At 39.9% G+C, this 21,533-nt stretch overlaps 1 protein-coding gene across 5 annotated transcripts in view; it reads right to left on the bottom strand.

Moving 5' to 3' along the window:
• PAN2 (poly(A) specific ribonuclease subunit PAN2) overlaps window positions 1-13,512 on the bottom strand; it is a 39,078-nt gene extending 25,566 nt beyond the window's left edge. Inside the window, exons 1-8 of one of the 5 annotated variants that reach the window (XM_087710406.1) lie at window positions 13,277-13,512; window positions 7,095-7,377; window positions 6,474-6,643; window positions 3,892-4,012; window positions 1,503-1,580; window positions 1,149-1,416; window positions 628-970; window positions 363-459 (exon numbers count right to left, since the gene is read on the bottom strand). In XM_087710406.1, the coding sequence (XP_087566532.1) occupies window positions 363-459; window positions 628-970; window positions 1,149-1,416; window positions 1,503-1,580; window positions 3,892-4,012; window positions 6,474-6,643; window positions 7,095-7,364 (1,347 nt within the window). In that variant the 5' untranslated portion in view covers window positions 7,365-7,377; window positions 13,277-13,512. The other 4 variants (XM_087710404.1, XM_087710405.1, XM_087710407.1 and 1 more) reach the window with 4 other exon arrangements.
• Window positions 13,513-21,533: the final 8,021 nt, after the last annotated feature.

The raw sequence follows: 21,533 nt of genomic DNA, 5'->3' as shown, positions 1-21,533 counted from the left end.
CACAAAAACAATCAGATATAGTTGAAAATAACAAACCCTTCACCTCCTAAATCTATATGGCTGTTCCTTTCTCTTTCCACTTGGCTCTAAAACACATATCAATGCTACATGTTTTGCAATAATGTTAACTCCAGATTCAACCAGAGAGAAAGACCTTTAAATATCAGACATCTCTGATTCCTAATTTTTAACAACCATGAGTCACTGTGGTCCATGGTATGGAAATCTGAGAGCGTTAATTCAGTAGTATTTGTAGGATTCCCCACTTAAGTATAAACAGCAGGTTCTTATGAGGCTTTCATTAATACTACTTACAGTACTTATAGCCGCCACATAAAATGAGCAGGTCTCAAATTTGCTACCTGATTCCGGAGCTTGGTTCTGGGGTTTGGAGCATATCCAATAAAGCCAACTTTCTTCATGGTCCGAAGGATATCTGGATCAACAGGTGGAGCTCGTCTGTAAAATAGGCAATCATTCAATCATTTTTAAAAATCTTTCTAATCATTCCTTTTAATGCTACGCTCCCCAAACAGTGAGGATGATGCCACCAAACCTCCATCTCAAACAATGCTACTTTCACACAGCTTGTATCCTCTTCTTACCATTCCTGGGTTGAAGAATTACCTGGGTGCGGGGATAGAATTGGCCGCAGGCCAGTCAGACAGCAACGACTCAGTGGTCAGAGGTACAGGTATAAGTGACAAGGGCATGAGGTCTTGATTCCAGTCAAGGTGGGGCAAGGTATCCACAATGCAAGGTAAGGCAAAGTCAGTTTCCCGCGAGTAGGCGTTGAAGGTGATCTCAGGTGAATCAGCCCACAAGTGGACACAGCCTTCCGAGTCTCCAAAAACCATAGCTTGTTTGCTGGATGACACGTCAAAGCTCATTATTAGCTGTCCCACTGTATTTACATGAAATATGTCAGCAGGATTGGCTAATCCAGTAGGTTCACAGAACTGACATTGACCTAGAACAGAAAGCAAAAAGAAGAAATGAATTCTCTCTGGATTTCTAACATAACATTCCCCACATGACTTCGCTTATTTTCTAGGGTTATGTTTTGATGAAATACGGTAGCATTCTAAAGTTTCAGCACAATGACGATCAAAATTTGAGGTCAGAGGACAATTCAGCTGCCTACTTGCCTGTCTGGGAGATGATGGCCAGGCGAGATGTGTAAGTAGGAATAAACTTCAGAAACAGAGGGTCAATATGGACCTGCAGAGGTGTAATGGCTCGCAGCATGCGTAAATCATACACCTTGAGGAAACGATCACAAGCTAGGCCATTCATTCGACTGGAGAAGCCGCATGTCACCAACAGATTGCCGTGGACGTCAAAATCGGACAAACTGCCCGAGTAGGCATCAAACTCATGTTCTACAGCAAAAGTGCGGAGATCACGCAGGGAAACCTAATGAAAAAGCCTAAGATATATTATATGAGAGCTGCTTATAGCTCTTGGAACCCCAGAGGTTGCAATAAGGAGGTTGATATTACCTTTCCTGATGTGTGACCACAAAAAAAGAAACGGTTGGACTGTCTCATAATTGTAACTCCAGGAATTTCCACCGAATACTAAAAGGGATAGAGATACAGATATAAGCTGGAGTTTTTAAAAAACTGGGACAGGGAAAATTTAAGCTGTTGTTCCTTTTTAACCAAAACATCCACCAACTGCCAGGAAAAGAGTGTTGCTATACTACCATTATACTACACTACTGAGTCCCTTGGACTGCAAGGCAATCAAATTGGTCAGTCCCAGAGGAGATCAACCCGGAATGCTCTTTAGAAGGCCAGATCCTGAAGATGAAACTCAAATATTTTGGCCACCTAATGGGAAGAAAGGACTCACTGGAGAAGAGCCTAATGCTGGGAAAGATTGAGGGCAAAAGAAGAAGGGGATGACAGAGAATGAGTGGCTGGCTGGAGTCACCAAAGCAGTGGGTGTGAGCTTAAATGGACTTGGGAGGATGGTAGAGGACAGGAAGGCCTGGAGGAATGTTGTCCATGGGGTTGCGATGGGTCGGACACGACTTCGCAACTAACAACAACACTACCATTGTGATCCCTTTTTTCTTCTATTCATATCAGAGGTGGGTTTCTCCCAGTCCTGTCTGGTATGCCAAAAGAGGTAGTGAAAATCTGGTGTACCAGATAGGACCAATAGTAAAAATGATGGCTTGGCCATGGCCCTGAACCTGTTCTTGCATCAGAAGCTTCATCAGAAGCTTTTTTTTAAAAAAGGTTTTTTTTCCCCTGCTGGTTCAGGCAAGGGGGAAAAAAATTAAAAAAGTAAGAGAAAGGGAGGGAGGGAGAAAGGAAGGGAGAAAGAAAGTGAGAGAGAGAGAGAGAGAGAGAGAGAGAGAGAGAGAGAGAGAGAGAGAGAGAGAGAGAGAGAAAGAAAGAAAGAAAGAAAGAAGGAAAAAAAGAAAGAAAAAGAAGGAAACTCATGGGAGATTCAGCAAAGTAGGAAAGCAAATGCTGTCACTTTAAATCGGAACTGAGCATGCCTGGCTGTGGAATTCTGGGAGTTGGAGTCCACAAGTCTTAAAGGTGAAAATTTTGGAGTCCTGGTTTAAATTGAAAAGCTGTTGGGGGGGGGAGGTTTGCTTCCACATAGGGAAGGGAGAAATAAATAAATAGATAAATAAACAAACAAATAAGGAAGGAAGGAAGGAAGGAAGGAAGGAAGGAAGGAAGGAAGGAAGGAAGGAAGGAAGGAAGGAAGGAAGGAAGGAAGGTAGGAAGGAAGGAAGAAAAAGAAAAACAGCACAGCAATTTAGGGCTAGAAGGCTACTCAGAGGTCATCTAGTCCAATCCCCTGCTGCAGCAGGAAACCTTACATTGTTTGGATTTTTGGTGCCTCTAACAGAGAGGAAAATTGCCAGAAAGGAGAAGGAGTTTACTAGGACAAGGCTGCCATGCAGAGGAGGGCAGAGATAGTCCTTAACTTATGACTACAATTGAGCCCAAATTTTTGGTTGCTGAGCAAGAGCGTTCTTAAGTGCGCTTCACCACATTTTACCCAATCCATAACATCTCCTGGTGAGTGACATCAAGTTGGCCACGCCCACCCAGTCACATGACCACCAGGCCACACCCACAAAATAGATAGTAAAAAGTTTTGAAATTCACCCTGATTCATATCTGTATTGTGATTTTGTATTATGATCTTATTCTTAACATTCGAAACACAGATAACATGTTTATTTTTAAATATGCAATTTAATTTCACATACCCAAAACTCTTGTGAGCAGAACATGATTTTTATTTCAACAGTACCTCTTTGAGGGAGAGAGAGAAGTAGTATTGGTATTTACATTGGTCATAACAAGAACCAGTACTGTCTGAAAAATTATTACTGCGAGGGAACAGTATTTCTCAATGAATTCTCTCTCTCTAACATGAGCTAATCTCTTCTGCTTTAGAATCAGAGTTTGTTTATAAGGCTGAGAGAAATTGACATTTCAGTAGAAACTCTTCTCGCTTTCACCAGATAGCTAGCTGCGTTTAACCAACCCACGCTGTGTAGCAATCTGAGATTCTTATAATCAATTCAATGGTGGGTTCTGGATCCCATTGCAACCGGTACGGTGCAACTGGGCCGGGTGTCCACCGCATGCATGTGCGCAACATGCGTATAAGGCACACATGCATACCTACCGCTCACGATGCTCCAGCTGCTTGGCAGAGCGTTGCACAGGTGCCGTACGCTCCATGCGTGTATCTGTAAGCCTCGATCGGCTCAACTACAGGTAAGGAGGGAGGGAGGGCCTTCCGGAGCACCATACCGGAACGCTCCCAGGAGGGACTGGTACGCCTGTACTGGGGCGTACCGATCGTAACCCACCACTGGATCAATTCCACAGTAAAACGATACGGTACCTTCTGAGTTTCCTGCACTGTGTTCAGGTCTATTTCAATCACATGGTTGGTTAGGCCTCCAACAAGCAAAGTGCCAGGATCAGTCAGTAAAAGGCTGTGCATATCCTCACTTTCATCCATGCTTCAGGAGAAAAAGGGAATTTGTTGAGGCCAGATCTAATTGATACCTTCCATTCACACATGATTTTCTTATACCTTTTAAGTAAATATAGACAATGCTACATCACCAAAAAAAAAAAAAAAAAAAACCAACCCAAAAACTGCTTGTGGTCATCATCACAGATATTGACATTGCCCCTTATTCTTCCTGAAAAGGGCAGACTGTGAAATCTAAGCTACAGTTTCTGTGGGATTTTTCAAATAGGAAATAATCGGCTGTGAACACGCAATGCATCAGAAGCATAAAACGAAAAAGCCCACCTCATGCTTCTGAGATTCTGCCTTTTCCATCAGTCAACAATGAACAACATTTCGTGGACCAAAATCCCCTCTCAATCTTTGCATGATAAGCTACATGATTCCTACAATATAGAATCTCTTGTCTTATAAAGAGTTTTGGCTTTATCAAACATGGAGTTTACCAAAGAGGATAATTAGATTTAACTGGAAAGAAAGGCAACTTCCTGATATGAAGTTGTTCTCCACATTTCAAAAGATTTTTGCTCTAAAAAGACTGAATATTATGCTGTTACACAATCCAGATTCAATAAGCTAAATAAGTGAAAAGATTTTGCACAGACATTTATACTTACCATATGCACACTTCCCAGAGTGTACGGAAGACAGTTAAGAAATATAAATAAATATGGATTTTTTATTATTTGTTATGTTTGGTTAATTTAATCATGGAATATACTTAATTCCTGTTTTACTTCATTATTATAATTCAATGTAGACCTTTATATATTTTATTATTTTAATAATGTATTAAAATTATATACTATAGGGTGAACTCCATAAAATGGATGCATTCAGAACAAAAAGAGGGTGACCCAAGGGCAAAAATTGGGAGAATTCCTAAATGTGTCTTATAAGGACATGTAATTTCAAGAAAGACCAATAACATGATTCAGTGCCTAAATATCTATTTTTAATCATAATTTTTATTGAACTTTAAAAACACAAAGGTAAAAAAATCAACGCTAAAAATATATAACAATTGTTCAACCAAAAGTATTTTCCTTCTATATTTCATATTTTATCCATCAGAAATAATACTCATCGTTCAATTTTAATCAGTAAAACTGCATTGAGAATTATCAGAATTTATGTGTTTGTATTAACCTTAAACAAATAAATCAATTTCATATTCTTTTCCTTTTCTTTACACAATAATTTCTCTAAAAATAAAGCCAAAGAATCTCTTAGTTCTTATCTTATATCTGTAAACAAATCTTCAAAGTCTCATCATTCAATTTTAGTCAACAAAAATTCCATTAACAATAACCAGAAATAACAATGTATTGAAAATCTTGATACTTAATCCTTTCAAATAGTATCCCACAAATTATTTTTTATCATTTTCTCTTCATCTTCTCACAGAAATTCTGTTACAAGTTAAGCACTTGCCTTTTTTATCACTTTTTCTAAACATGAAACAAAAATTCTTCTTGTCGTGTCTTATCTGTAAACAGATCATTAAAGCTTCATCATTTATTCCTGGTCAAGAAAAATGCATTAAAAGCTACTTGAAGAAAAAAATATAATCTAACCTTGATTGAATAAACCAATTTTATAATCCTTTATTTTGCTTTTTAAAATCTTGATGTTTATTTCTTTTAAGAAAAAAGCTAATTCGTTTTCCTTCTCTAAAAAACTTGTCCAATTCACTTTTCTGTTGAAATCCACACATTCAAGACACTCTTTAGATTTATTATTTGAGTGTCTCTTCTAGCTATTAAAACATTAACCAGTTTTATTTGCAAGTTCTTTTAACTTCTTTGTTAGCATCATTTTTGTAGCCTGTCATTTTTAAATCCATATCCAAAACAGCCTCATTATCAGTTGTATCCTATTCTTTCTTATCCTTTAAATTCATTTTTATAGTAACAATCTTAAGAAATACCTCTGAGTAAATTATTGTCAAATATCCTTGAATTTTTTTCAAAGTGATTATATAATCAGTTTTGTTTTTAGTCTTATATTACAAGCTGCTCAGAGTTTCTAGAAATAGAAGGCTACATAAGTTGTGATAATAAATATATGATAAATACATTTACAAAATCTCAATCCATTTCCAGTGTGCACCATTCACTTCCAAGAATGGCCAAACTAACCTCTGGAAAGGCACACATTTCCAAGACTAAGTCTATCATTGCTCAGAAAGAAACTAAATATTGAAGTAGTATGTGGGAATGTTCTGTTCCCTGATTTACAAAGTTTGCAACAACCTTTTAAATTAGATTTCTCTTAAATTCTGTCATGCTGAAAATGCAATTCAGCACAAGATTTTTCTAAGAATTATATTCAATGTTTTGTAGGAAGCAGGCTAAAACCTCTTGCTGAATATAAATAAAAGGCTAAAGGAAACTATAAGTATCTTGTAATCATCCCAGAAGCTCCCGTAAATAGAAGCTACTTACAGGTAATCGAAGATTATGAGCCCACCTCTTGACATGTATTTTAGGTTGTTTTTGGTCAGAAAGAGCACACCATTTTCCAAGCTTTGGATTTGTCGAATGTCGTCACTGCTGTGTACCTGGAAGGAAGAATATCGTTCCAGGGCTGGACCAAAGAAAGAAGTGGCATGACCCTGAAACAGAGGGAGGCAAGTCAATCAACCTTTTTCCAACAATGGGCTGAATGTGCATAGTACACTGAGTGAGACTTAAAAAAAAACAAAAACAAATGTGCCCAATTCACTGTCTTCTCCATCAAAGGGCCAATTTCCCTTTTATTCTCATGAAATCGTCTGTTTCTTTCACCTACTCAAATATATAATACTGTCTGCTAAGTCAATTAGCTTATTCTTTCTTTGGCTAACTTACATGTCACTATTTGGTCAAATATAATGAGATCACAAAGTAACTAAGTTGCAAATCATTCATCTGTTTCAAAGACTGCATTCTATCTTTTCCTAAAAGCATCCATCAAGGCCACCAAGTTAATTTGAAGTCCATCCTTCCTCAGTGTATGGTCTACTCTAATACAAACATATAATCAATGTTAATCAAACCTGGCACACAAATAAAAAGCCTACTTACTCCATGGTTTCCAACCCAGAGCATTTCTTCGTGTAGGTCAAAGTGGGAGAAGGAAACAGGTACACCCACTTCTGAAACAACGGTGTGAAGTTCAGAATACATGCCTTCCATGATATGCACTGAGTCAGGCACAGCAATGCCTTCCAGAGGGACTCCCTCTGGATCCAGCTCCACATTCTGTAACAGGCTTGGGTTGAGGTGTGGATCTAGGGCAGGATGTAGGGAAGGAACATACTCTGCAAGGGCTGGATCAAGACCTTCAAAATTCATGGTGGGCCTTTATCTGTAGAGCGGAGGGGGGGAAAATACAATCCTTAATTTTCAATGTAGTAGAAATATAATAGAAATATTCACTTAGTGAGTACAATAAGCTCTTCTTTTAGTCCCAAATTTGAACCAAAGTATAAGATGAAATCAACTGAGTTATGTACATGTGTCAAGCAATCTGATTATCCTAATTGTCAATAGAAGTCTTTAGAAAAGCAGGTAGAGAATATCTACAATACTAGTGCATTCCATTTCTAATCAAAGAAGATCACTCATGTTCAAATGTTACACTCAGAGGAGAGAAAGTGAGGAAAACACTGCATACAATAACTCCCGATAAGGGAATAAATTATGAGTAAAATGCAATTTTAACCCAACAGAATATTGGAAAGAAGTTCTGTAAAAAGGCTGATTTTCCAAAAGCAAGATAAAGGTAAAGGTTCCCCTCGCACATATGTGCTAGTCATTCCTGACTCTAGGGGGCGGTGCTCATCTCCGTTTCAAAGCTGAAGAATCAGCGCTGTCCGAAGACGTCTCCATGGTCATGTGGTCAGCATGACTCAAGGCCGAAGGCACACGGAACGCTGTTACCTTCCCATCAAAGGTGGTTCCTATTTTTTTCCCTAGCATTTTTACATGCTTTCAAACTGCTAGGTTGGCAGAAACTAAGACAACTAATGGGAGCTCATTCCGTTATGCGGCACTAGGGATTAGAATTGCCGAACTGCCGATCTTTCTGACTGACATGCTCAACAGTCACTGAGCCAGCACATTGAGATACTCTCCCTAACCTAACTAAACAGAGTATGTGTGGAGGGGAGGCAGGGAAAAGAGAAGCCAGCAAAGAAAGACTGCGGTAGACAACAAAAAAGGCCAAATCCCGCCCCCCGCCCTCGCCAAATGTATCCTTTATGGTGGAGGCAGTTGCACAGTGCATTAAAATGTTGCTGGCTACTCCATTCGAAGCCCTTCTTCTTGGTCATGTGACCTATATCCAAGCTACTATTGAGGGGTTAGAAATAATTCCAGAAGCAGACATTGGTTTTTCCTTGTCTTGTTTATTCTCATACTTTCTATGGTTATATTGTATACTGCTGTACAATTATTTACTGAAGAATTACATGACCACTTTTTAAAATTGAACATTCAGATAAATATACTTGACATATATTCACTACTGAATTCAGGAAGGCTTACTCTCAAAACTATGCACTGCTCATTTAAAAAATGGAATTAAAAAACTGCAGCTGGTACTAATAATTTAATTTCCCTCTACAGAGATATAGCAATCTGAGAAGGGTGTCTGCGATAGCTGGATTTGAATTATTCTAGTGGTGCTGTTTCCAAACAAGAGGCACTGTCAGATCAAAAACATAAAGACATTAAATAAAATGATATTATCCATTAAATTTCCCCCCACATTACTTTATAAATAACTCAAGGTGTCAAACAAACCTAATACTTCTTACTCTTCCCGTTTTCCCCACAACAACAACCCTATAAGGTAGGTTGGTCTGAGAGAGTGACTGGCTTTCATGCCTAAGATAGAACTAGATCTCATTCTCTTTGTTTCTAGGCCAGCACCTTAATCACTACACCAAAGTGGCTCTCTTAATAATACTTTACACAGGTCTGCAAAAAAATTTTTTTCGAGAGGTGTTTTGGTTATTCCACATAATCTTTATGTTTTTACGCTGAATCCAAAAATGACCTCCATTTTGTCATAGGACATCACGTTTCCTGACAATTTAGATAACTATGTTAAATAAGGCAATACCTCAAAATAAATGGAAATAGACTTATAAAATTCAAGTTTTATTACAATATTTTCATGAAAATCCTTTTTTGGACTGAAATGAGCTCACCTACACACACTAAACTCGATTCTTCTTCCTTGTGAAGCTCCTCCTGGTGCATTTACATTTGTGAGTAGCATCTAGAATGTCTCTCTGAAGCATCCAATAGTAGTCTGCCATCATTGTAATGCTCCATTTTCCCTGGTATCTCCTTTCCATTTCTTTAATGTCTTGGTGGAATCATTCACCTTGTTCCTCACTCACAGCTCCCAAATTTTCAGGAAAGTAGTCAAGGTGGGACTGGAGGAAATGCACTTTCAAACTCATCAGGCAACCTAAAGCTTGAAATGCTTTCAGCATTCTTCCGACAATCTTTTTGTAGTGAGGATCTTTATTATTGCCTAAAAACGTTCCGTACAACTTCTTTAAATGCAATCCACCCTTCTTTTCGAGGATCCGTCATGGTATTGACAAACTCTTGATCAACTATAAGCCTTCTAATGTCTGGTCCGATGAAAACACATTCCTTCAATTTTGCCTCCGACAGGCATGGAAACTTGGTGACCAAGTATTTGAAGCATTCTCCATCTTTTGGAATTGATTTTACGAATTGCTTAATCAATCCCAATTTTATGTGGAGAGGTGGTAGAAGAACTTTATGGGAAGGTACCAAAGTTTCTCGGAGGACATTTTTTTCACTGACGGTTAGCACCCTCAGCTGTCAACTCTTTTTGGTCCAGTGATTTTGTCGGTCTCAACTGTCCCATAGACACAGAAAACAAGGATATTTGATATACCCAGCTTGTTGCCCCAGCAGCATGCACAAGATCTTCAAGTCCCCACACACTTGCCAACCATGGTCTTCATATTTAAGTTTACGAAGAACCAATTCCAAGTTCTCGTAGGTTTCCTTCAAGTATACGGAATGACCTACAGGTATGGAAACGTAAATTGTGGAGTAAAACTGCTTTGAGACTTCTTTTGAAGAATCTATAAAAAGACGCCATTGTTCTGAATCATATTGGATTTTAAATTGACCCATCAGACCTTCGACATCGATGCACTAAACCAACTTGTCTTCCTGGGCGAAGTAAGGAATGAACACCTTTTCACGATGTCTGAACCATGAAGATGACACTCCTGGCAACAATAAATTCCTGCTTTTCAGCCTTGATCCGAGTAACTCAGCGGCATCTTTGGGAAAATTCAAGTCTCTCACTAAATCATTCATCTCCTCCTGAGAAAACAATTTTGGTCTTGTATCATCTTCAAAGTCAGAACCTGATTCGTCATCTGGTTCAGGTATGACTTCACCTTCATTGGAGCTAGGTATCTCTTCCAAGGTAGCAGGGCGCTTGGGTACTGGTATATCTGTGCCATGGGGGATGGGATGAATTGCTGAGTGAAGATTGGGGTATGAAATGGAATGCTTCCATTTGGAATTAAACCCTTTCACATCACATGAACAAAAGTAACAGTCATCACTATGGTTCTTTTGCTCTCGCCATACCATAGGAATCCCATAACGGAAATATTTTTTCGTACCCTTGAACCAGTTTTGGAGGTCCTCAACACACCGTTTGTACACTTTATGATGCGCCCAAACTTTATCTTTATCTCTAATTTTTAGTCCAAAGTAAACAAAGTATACTTTTTTCACAAAGTCTGTAATATTCTGCTGTTGCTTCAACACTGTATATTCACCACAGAGGAAACAGAAACTGTCTGGCGAATTAATACACTTTCGTGGTGCCATAACATAACGGTTGAAGAATGACGAACTAACATGAATTGCGATGAAAAAGTGTGAACAGCCTAGAACCAAGAACCTGATGATGATTCGTGCACAAGTGTGGCATGCAGGAGAGAGCAGCTCTGTGTCTGTACACGAGACGTCACAGTGCTGGCCACGCCCCCTGCACTCACCGGAGATGCTGCTATCTGCCCTGTGTCTCCCTCCCACTGGATTCTTCAGGAAAGATTAACCCCTTCTACCATTAGAAGCACAGACTTAAAACTTGCTTAGCTTATGTATATATTGCTGACCATCAGATTTACAGTGCTATATTTTTTTTACATAACTCGGACAAACCCTTTAAGGTTTTTTTGACATTTTATATCTTAAATGCACTTATGTGAATTAATTAATAGTAATTTGGACTTTAAATTTGGTTAAAAACCCATAATATTAAAAAATACCAAAAATTTTAAAAAAACTGATAAATTTGAAGACAATTTTGCATGTTGTGGCAAATCATGACGTCTAGGAGTTTTTTCAATATTTTATTTGTTTTCAGCAGACCAAAATACATGGAAATTAGATGAAAAATAATCAAACAGCTTTTTAGTCACAGACCTGTGTTAAGATCTAAGACCCTCCTTTAGATGCATAATAGTGGATTATGCGTCCAGCTTTAACTTGGAAAAAAGTAATATTATTTATGCTCCAACACTCAATCTTTAGGTGCATAATAGTGGATTACGTGTCCAGCTTTAACTTGGGAAAAAATAATATTCAGCTATCAGATATATCACAAATGCTGTCCTAAAGTCTGATTTATCTTAGTACCACAGTATGAAACAAAATTGGACCAAATATGTTGTCTGTTTTTCAACTAGAAATTAAATCAGAAGTAAAGCCTAGGAAAAACCGTAATAAAATTTCTCTAATATTATTAAATGTGTAGCCCAACTGTATTAAGTGTGCATTAATTGCCACTGAAGAAACAGATATACTGGAAACAAAAATAAAGCAGCCACCAATTTTTGGGAGTACCTTTAATAATTGTATTCTGTGAAATTTACCTCTAATTAAACATGCATGTCTCACAATTAAGCAGAACTAAGTTCTTACTTAAGGAAGTGTTATATGCCAACCTACCTTCAGCTCTCTGACACAGAACCAAAATTCCCAAATTCATAGCTTAAGTTATAAATTGCTATACTAACTTGAATTGGGGAATTGTAGTCTTAACACATCTTCCCCTATTTTTGGGGAAAACCACACTTAAAAATGCTCAGTCACTCAAGCCCTGATACTTTCATGCCTGGGCTACTGCCAATGCAGTCTACATGGGGTTTACCTTTGAAGAATATTCAGAAATGACAACTAGTACAAAATGAGGCAGGCAGGGGATTGGGGGGGAGGGGCATAGGTTGTCCATGTTACAGTGGATGCTAGCTTGAATCCAAGTACAATTCAAGGTGATGGTTATCACCTTTGCAGCCCTTCATGACTTTAAATTGGACTTTAAATTTGGTTAAAAACCCATAATATAAAAAAATATCAAAATTAAATTCAGGCTCTCTGAGGAACCACCCTTTTCTGGCATAGTGCTTGCACTTTAGAATGATGTATACATATGTGCGAGGGGAACCTTTACCGTTATCACCATTTTCGTGTTGTTTATTTCCAGGAAGAACAGAAAGACAGGGGAGAACAGACCCAAAGGAATAACCCCCCACTTCTTTTATTAGACATACGAAGGATGGCACTGTGACAGCTGTATGTTGTGACAGAATAGATGGATTTATATTCCCTCCCAAACGACTATTCACCACAAACAGGCCGCGGCTCTTTCTCTCTGCTAAACTACAATTCCCAGCATCCCTCATCACCGGCTGGGCTGCTCGAGCTATCAAAGAGTTGTAGTCCAATCGCATCTAAAGGATTGATGATGCGCTTTGACCACCTCGCTGAGTAGAAGTTGCTGAGAGGAGCAGAGCCACCTCTCGCCATTTCCCCTTATCGCACAAGAGCTGCCTCCGTAGTCTATGTCGGCCCAACTCAGAAGCTAACCCACAATGCCCATAACCCACCGCGAAAAGTGAGGCTACGGGAAGTTGTTCGCATAACTTCCTGCTCCCATTAAGGCCGGTTACTCGGGGCCGCAATATTCACACGTTAAGATAGTCTTTCCCAACCTTGGCAACTTGAAGATGTCCAGACTTTAACTCCCAGAATTCCCCAGCCACCATTCGCGTTGCCAAAGTTGCCAAAGTTGGGAAACACTGCATTAAGCGCTTCTTAATACAACCCGACCTTTCTTTCCCATCCTTTCGGGAAACGATACACAAACTCCGCTCTCCCTCCAAAAGGGGGGGGGAGGGAAGCATTACCCACAATGCTTTGCTGTCCGGGTTCGCTTCGCCCGTTTCCGCTTCCTCACCTCCTCGGCCTCTTCGCCGCAGTTATAGCAACCCGAGCCGTCCTCATTTCTTGCCCCGCGTCCACCTCTCCGAGCTCGCTGGGGGAGCGAAAGCGGCCGCGCGCGCCTCGACCAATCAGCAGAGGGGCCTCGTGGGAGAGGATCCAATCAGCGAAGACGCCGTGTCAGCCGCACAACGTGCGAGGACGCTCTTCCCTCGCCGCGTGAAAGGGAGGAAGGACGGAAATTCGAAAGGGACAAAACAAAAGCGGTTGTCACGAAATGTGACTCAGCCAATTAAAGAGAAATTCCTTCCCTTTCCCCCCCACCTCCCCCCACCCCGCGACCAGGAGTGAGGTCGTTTTATCGGGCTTCCTCCTTTTCACGTCTTTGGGGCATGTGGGAGGAATCAGGGAGCCTCGCCCATATACAATAGTGACGTAGTGTCGGAAAAGTTTTTCCACCCGGCGGGAACAATGATCGGATTTTTAAAAGTGTATTTTTAATCTCACGCACAATCGAATAGCTCGTCTGTACTTTCCTGCCTCACTGAATCAGTGCAATACTCGCGTTCAGAGGCTGCCTCTTCCTTTTCTATCATGATGCAAGGAAGAGTGGAAAATTTCGAAGGTCTGGTTGGAATAAAGGTGGCTTTGATGACACAAAATGCACGTGTCTTCAATAGAAATACCTGGAACGAGTTTGAAAAAATGCTAAGAAACGCTCTTCTTTCATTCTGCCAAAACACCATCAAAAACAATTTTCCTCTGTAATGTTCAATCTATAAAGGTAAAGGTTTCCCTTGCACATATGTGCTAATCGTTCCTGACTCTAGAGGGCGGTGCTCATCTCTCTTTCAAAGCCAAAGAGCCAGCGCTGTCCAGAGACGTCTCCGTGGTCATATGGCCGGCATGACTAAAGGTGCAGGGAACACTGTTACCTTCCCACCAAAGGTGGTCCCTATTTTTGTACTTGCATTTTTACATGCTTTCGAACTGTTAGGTTGGCAGAAACGGGGGCACGTAACGGGAGCTTGCTCCGTTACGCAGCGCTAGTGAGTTGAACTGCTGACCTTTCTGATTGACAAGCTCAGCATCTTAGCCACTGAGCCACAGCGTCCCTTGTTCAATCTATAAAGCTCTATAAATGCTCCCTCTTTAGAGCATTTCTGCACTGCAGCCTTAAAACCAGCTGCAAAGAAAACTGGCTTTGAAATCTCTGTTCAGATTTCAACTATTCCTGTATTTTGATGACAGGCATGGAGCTGGTGTTTTGTCTGGATCGCACTTATTCCCTTGCTTCTTCACCCTTGGACCTGTGCAGAGGAAGCGAGTGCCAATCACTTTCGTTTTAGGTTTGTTGGATTCACTTGACAGATCAGAAGTGCTCAGGGTCTGTGAGTGGAATTGATGGCAAGGAGTAAAGTTGGTATTATGGGTGGTGTGGGAAGCCCCGCCACCCAAGAATGAAATATTTTGGGGATATTAAAAAGGAAGGGTAGAATATTTCCACTAAAGGAAAAATGAGAGGGGGACACTTAAGGGAGGCAGAAACTATCCCTGGTTTCTCTACCCTAAACAGAAACTGAATTTAGAAATGCAGATTTGGTAATCCATTCAGAAAGACTCGGTCAGGCAGAAACTTAGTTAAGTAACAAAGGTTGACAAATTAGCTCAGACAACTAGGATTTGCATTTCCCATTTTACCTATAGAACCAGCCATGACCTCTACATGACCCCATAGGAATTCAGAAGATATAAAAATCCACCCACTCTAAATTTTGTCAGCTGACACAGAATCATGTGGTTGGTGGTTCTGCTAAATTAATAAATGGAACCTTTCTTTCCAATCAGCCTCCAGCCTCCAGCCTCCATTTTATCCCAGTGCCTTTCTCCCGGCTTGGAAATGGATCAGGATATTTCTTCCAACAGTGGCATATAGGATTTTTCACCTTGCAACGTTTTAGGGACTAAGTATTAGCAACTGCCCATTAAATCTTGTGGCAGGGAATGCTACAAATCAGTTGAACATTGTATAATGTATAGCTATCATTCCTAAATCAGTTCTGAATCAGTTTCATTGGGTGACTTCATGTTCTGTTAAGAAGATAGGCAATATGGCGTCCTTTGAGCTCCAATATGCAGATAAACAATTCTTTTGTGCTCAGTGACTGCCTACCTGCCCCTTCTGCCTTTGATTGTTTTATTGTTTTTAAAGAAATGCGCCTTTGATTGTTTTATTGTTTTTAAAGAAATGCGTAGGAACTGATATGCTGTGAATTAAAATGCCAATCTCCAGGATCTTAATTTCCAAGAAATGATGCTGGGCTTTATATAGACCTGATAACCTGATTGATTAAGTGCTGGGACATCAGTACAAATTCTTAGTTATCACATAGATAGCCCTTCTCAGGAAGTTCTATCCCCAGCCTGGCCCTTATAGTTCTTACAGTGCACCCATCACATACACATCCATCCATGTTGTTGCTGATTGACTTCTTCCATTGTTCTCATCGTTCTTTGGACTTCTCGAAAGAGATGTGTCATATAATGTGTCCAAAATATGATAGCTTGAGCCTAATCATTTGTGTCTCAAGTGAGAACTTTAGATTGATTTGTTATACAAGCCTATTTGTTTTGTTTTCTTTGCGGTCCATGGTATTCTCAAAGAATCTTCTCAAATATTAAATCTCAAAAACATTAATGCTCTTTCTACCCTGCTTCTTCCACGTCCAATTTCCATTTCCACAGACTGTCAGAGGAAAACTACTGCCTACTTGATTCTGATCTTTGTAGGTATGGACACATCATGGCGTATGAATATCTTTTCCAATGACTTTATTCCTACCCTAACAAATGCTTATCTGCAACATATTTCTGATTCCTGGTTCCTTTATTGTTGATAGCCAATCTTCAAATGTATATGCTACCTACCAATAACTTCTTTATTAGCTAGAAAGTGAACTGCTGTACCTGAGGTTTTAGGGTTGTTGTTTTTTTTAAAGTTCCATTTCTTCACTGTGTTCCTTGACTCCCATTACTAGAGCTTCCAGATGATTTGTATTTTTAGCTATCAGAATTTTGTTGCTACTCAGTTGCTAACTTGTGTCTTTTCACAACCCCATGGACCATAGCACACTAGTTCCACCTGTTGTCTCCCAGAAACTCATGCTCACTATATTAATGATACTATCTAACCATCTCATCTTTTGCCATCTTCTTCTTTTGCCTTCAATCTTTCCCAACATCAAAGTCTTTTCCAATGACCCTCTTTTCATTTGGTGGCCAAAGTATTTGACCTTCCACTTTAGTATCTGTCCTTCCAAAGGATAGTCAGGGTTAATTGTCTTAGGATAGATTGATTTGATCTCCTTGCAGTCCAAGAGACTCTCAAGAGTCTTCTCCAACACAATTTGAAACATAAATTTGAAACATTAATTCTTTGGTGCTCAGCCTTCCTTATGGACAAATTTTCACAGGCATACGTTATTGCTGGAAGCTATCAATTTAGTGTTTATTTATTAAATGTATATGTCATCCATGATCTTCTTTTTCACTCTCTTCTTCCCATATTCTATCTCATATCTATGCACAAATGTTAAAAGCCTCATCATTCAAACTCAACAAAGAAAAATTCCACTAAGAAATAACAACTATTGAAAATCTTGGTCTTAAAATACTTTCAAATAATGTCCTGCAAGTTAATTTATCATTTTCTCTTTGTTTCCTCTAAGAAACGCCTTCATTAGTTTAACACTTTTGTTCAATTCTAACACCATAGCTAGTCACTTTCTCTAAACATAACAACAAAATAATATTTTCTTCTCTTATCTATAGATTTGCATAGTCATGACCTTTAACTGGGCAAAACACTGCATTATAGGGCAACAATTTTTGAACTAAGATACCTCAAATGTGCTAATTTACAGAATGTGTCCAAAATCTGGGACCTATGACTCCTGGAAGAATGAAATTTGGGGAAGTGGTGACTGCTTCAATGCTACTTATTGTTGTTGACTGATAGACTGCTGCTGCAGTCACATGACCTTCATTTACAATGTGACCATTTCCCAGCCAATCTCACAACCTCTGCCTACTAGGAAGGGAGGGGAAGGAGGAAGAAAGGAATAGAATGACAGATAAGGAGGAAGGAGAAAGGGAAGGAAGCAGAGAAGGAGGAAGAAAGGATGATGACAGAATGACAAGGAAGGAGGAAGAAAGGAACAGAATGACAGATAAGGAGGAAGAAAGGATGATGACAGAATGATAAGGAAGGAGGAAGAAAGGGACATAATGACAGAACGATATAAGGAGGAAGGAGAAAGGGAAGGAGGCAGAGAAGGTGGAAGAAAGGATGATGAAAGAATGACAAGGAAGAAGGAAGAAAGGAACAGAATGACAGATAAGGAGGAAGGAGGCAGAGAAGGTGGAAGAAAGGATAATGACAGAATGACAAGGAGGGAGGGAGGGAGAGAGAAGGAGGCATGGAGGGCCAAAGGAATATAATGACAGAATGACAGGAAGGAGGGAAGGAGAGAGAGAGAGAAGGAGGCAGAGAAGGAGAAAGAAAAGATAATGACAGAATGAGAGGGAGGGAAGGAAGGGAGGATTTCTGAGTCTCCCTGGCAGCTTCCCTCAAGAAAACTAATGGGGAAGCCAGAAGGAATTTGGAAGTTGAGTCTCTATATTTATCCCTTTTAGCTATTCAACTATCAAGCAGTTTCCCATGGAAAAAAATTTTTAAAAAAATTCTTAAGCTTGTAGTTAAGACTTTTTTCACTTAGGATCCAAGGAAATTCACCTGGTGCTGTAAAAGATGTTGATCCAAGTGTGTTGCTAATTCTTCAGATGAGCGTCAGAGGTGGGTTTCACATAATTTTACCACCGCTTCACCACACACCAGAAAAAAACGATCTTGAGTCATTTTTAATAATAATAAAGGCAAATAAAAAACAAACAAATGAGAAAGTTAATACAAAGAGTCAAAAGAGCTACTGTGGAAATGACAATGGGAATTGTATACCAGAGAGCTGATGAAAATGGAATCCAGAGAAACTGAAGAAATAGAAAACCAAATTATTGAAGGAAGGGGTGAAAAAAGGACAAATTAACTTTAAGTGTCATTCTTCAGAACTAAGGAAAACAGAAGACCTCACTTCCTGACTGATCGGAGATAGCTGATGACATGCAAAAGGAACCTGCTACTCTCAGCTCTTGCAGCTTATAGATAACAGCTTTAAAAATGCTGCCAAAAACCCAACAACCCCTTCAGGGCTTAAGCAGTCTTCAATATTGTGCCCTTTAGATAGATCCAGCCCAATGATAATGAAATGGAACTGGGACCTCTTGATGTTGGATTGCTGAACAGAAAGTATTTTTTTTTAATTATTAAAAGGCCCGACCAATTCAATTAGCCTCTGCTCTCCCCAGCTTGTCAACAGCAATTCTAAATTCAGAAACAACTAATACAGATTACTCAGTGGTCCTGTTTGCATGATGTATACTTGAGGAGGATAGGCAGATTATTTGGGATTATGGAAATTCTAAAATCAAATAATTGATTTATAAAGTGTTATTTTAGCCCCTCCAAAATCCCAAAGTGCTTTAGGATTAAACTAACTTCCCCACTGCACTCAACCAGTCTGCCATGACATGTGACTTCCTGGGGGTTCAAGTGACCTATTTCCTGACCATCACAGAGAGGACGCAACAACTGGATCTATCTAGGAAGGGTCTGTGGCTGTTTTGATGTACCCTTCACCAGAGGTGGTATTCAGCAGGTAGCGGGAATTTTGAGTAGCTTGGAGAACCGGCAAATACCACCTCTGACTGGCGCCGCCCCCATCTATTCTCTGCCTCCTGAGTCCCAGCTGATCGGAACGAAATGGGGATTTTGTAGTATCCTTCTCCTGGAGTGAGGAGGGAATGGAGATTTTACAGTATCCTTCCCCTGCCATGCCTGCCAAGCCATGCCCACAGAACCGGTAGTAAAAAAGTTGAATTCCACCACTGCCGTTTACCACCATAGTCATAGGAGAAGGGGCAGAAAATAGGATGGATAGGTGTGCCTTTGGTTCTGCCCATAGTGGCTACAAACCATGATTACAGTGCAACTTTCCTTCCTGATCCCGAGGACTGAAAAATGGTGGCTGTTCAGCTGATGGAATCATCCATGATTATGTGCATTGCTTGGAGGTTATCTGGAACACTGGGTCAGCTTCATTCTGTGTTTAGAACCAGAACAAAAGGTTATCAACTAGATATTCTTTAAGAAGATTGAGGCTGTTTCAGGAGATCTGCCGATCTCAGACAATTGCCCGTGATTCTCTAATTTCACCAGCAATAGAGAATGCACATCATCAATACATGAATGCTCTGTAGTCTATGGCATTCTTGCCTTTCTCAGAGGAATAAAAGGTTTTCTACATAGGGCTATAGTACTACATCTTTACTGGGAAACTCTGGTCAACTATTAGAGGACAATAAGGAAATGTAGAAAACCATGGTGGCACAGTGGTTAGAATGCAGTACTGCAGGCTACTTCTGCTGGCTGCCAGCTGGCTGCAATTTGGAGATCCAATCTCACCAGGCTCAGGATTGACTAAGCCTTCCATCCTTCCGAGATTGGGAAACTGAGGACAATGTGCTGACTCTGTAAACCGCTTAGAGAGGACTGTAAAGAACTGTGAAGCGGTATATAAGTCTAAGTGCTATTGCTATTGCTATTAGTAGGATTTTAGGAGCCTTAGGAGAGATAGCCTTATTAAAGTAGAATAAAATATGGATTAAGAATACAAAAGGGACAGTTAGAAGCCTGCTTAAAGGAAATGTCATCAGCCTCTAACCACAAGATGTTCTAGCCAATGTTCCTATGTCAAAAGTCCCAACCACAAGGTTCAGATAAAGTTCGTTAATGACACATAGTCCATACCTATAACAAAAGGAAAAGTGAGACCCTCATCTACTTATAAGGCTTTCCCTCCAAAATAACCAATAAGAAATGAGTTAAATATTTCCGTGTTGCAATGCTTTTGAGAATGTATAAGAACGTGTGCTTTGATGATGAAGGTTGTTCAGAATTTGCAATGTTAACTATTTTGCTAATTTTCTGAACCTGGCTGCCAAATAAACTTTTCCTGTATCCTGAAGTCTAAAGCCTGTCATTTTCTGCAACATTATCTTATGCCAAGGAGTCAGGCAAATGTCAATAAAATAATAAGGAAAACTAAGCTCACATCTTCCTAACAGAATTCACCTGAAGTTTGGGACAAAACGGAGATCACTCATTATATGCAGCACTTAAAGAATGTTTTTCCAGTCTTTTAAAAAAAAGCATTCTTAACCATTCATCTTATTAAATGCAATGTAGGTTATTCTGAACTGCTTTATTTGGGTTTTGTTATTGATCTTCAAGAAGTTAAGCCAGAAGAGAAGATATAAACTACTCAACACAGGCAGTCTCCAGCTATCAGGAAGATCAAAGCAATACAATCCTAGGAATTTTATGGTACCATAGATAGTTTATATTTCATTTTTCTCCAAAAGCAAAAGTTCTTGCAGACTTAACAAGAAAGAATTAATGTACCAAGGATTCCTGCATGCCAAAAAGCCTTTCAAAAATCAGCAACTGCTTTGTCTAGCTACTCTGCGTTAAGAGGACTAGATAACAGTCTTCCATTTTTATTTTACATGTTGATAGATCTGATGTAGGATTGGGAATAATCCTAACCCAATAATCTGAGGATGGGGAACATCCAATTCTTTGTCTTCCAAAAAGTTACTATCTAAAAAAGGGTACACAGCTGTGAACCTATGGCACACATGCCGGAAGTTCTCCGGCCTGTCGATCTCCGGGTACGCTTCAAGGTGCTACTCGTCACCCATAAAGCCCTTCATGGTAGTGGATCTGGGTACTTGAGAGACCGCCTACTGCCAATCACTTCCATTCGACCAATTAGATCTCACCGATTAGGCTTCCTCTGAGTTCCATCCGCCGGTCAATGTCGACTGGCAACCACGCAGAGGAGAGCCTTCTTGATGGCAGCTCCGACCCTATGGAACGATCTCCCCGTGGAGATTCGTACCCTCACCACCCTCCAGACCTTCCGCACAGCCCTTAAAAACTGGCTATCCCGTCAGGCCTGGGGCTAAAGATTGCAACCCGCCCGAATGGTATGAATGTTGTGTTTTAATGATGTATTGTTCTATATGTTAAAAGTTTGTTCCCCC

The sequence above is a fragment of the Thamnophis sirtalis genome, unplaced genomic scaffold (assembly GCF_051295495.1).
Source record: "Thamnophis sirtalis isolate CommonGarterSnake01/CBP01778 unplaced genomic scaffold, rThaSir2_p1.2 scaffold_3, whole genome shotgun sequence".
Lineage (NCBI taxonomy): Eukaryota > Metazoa > Chordata > Lepidosauria > Squamata > Natricidae > Thamnophis > Thamnophis sirtalis.
The sequence above is the reverse complement of the archived record's forward strand: the minus strand, read 5'-3'. Positions and strand labels throughout refer to the sequence as shown.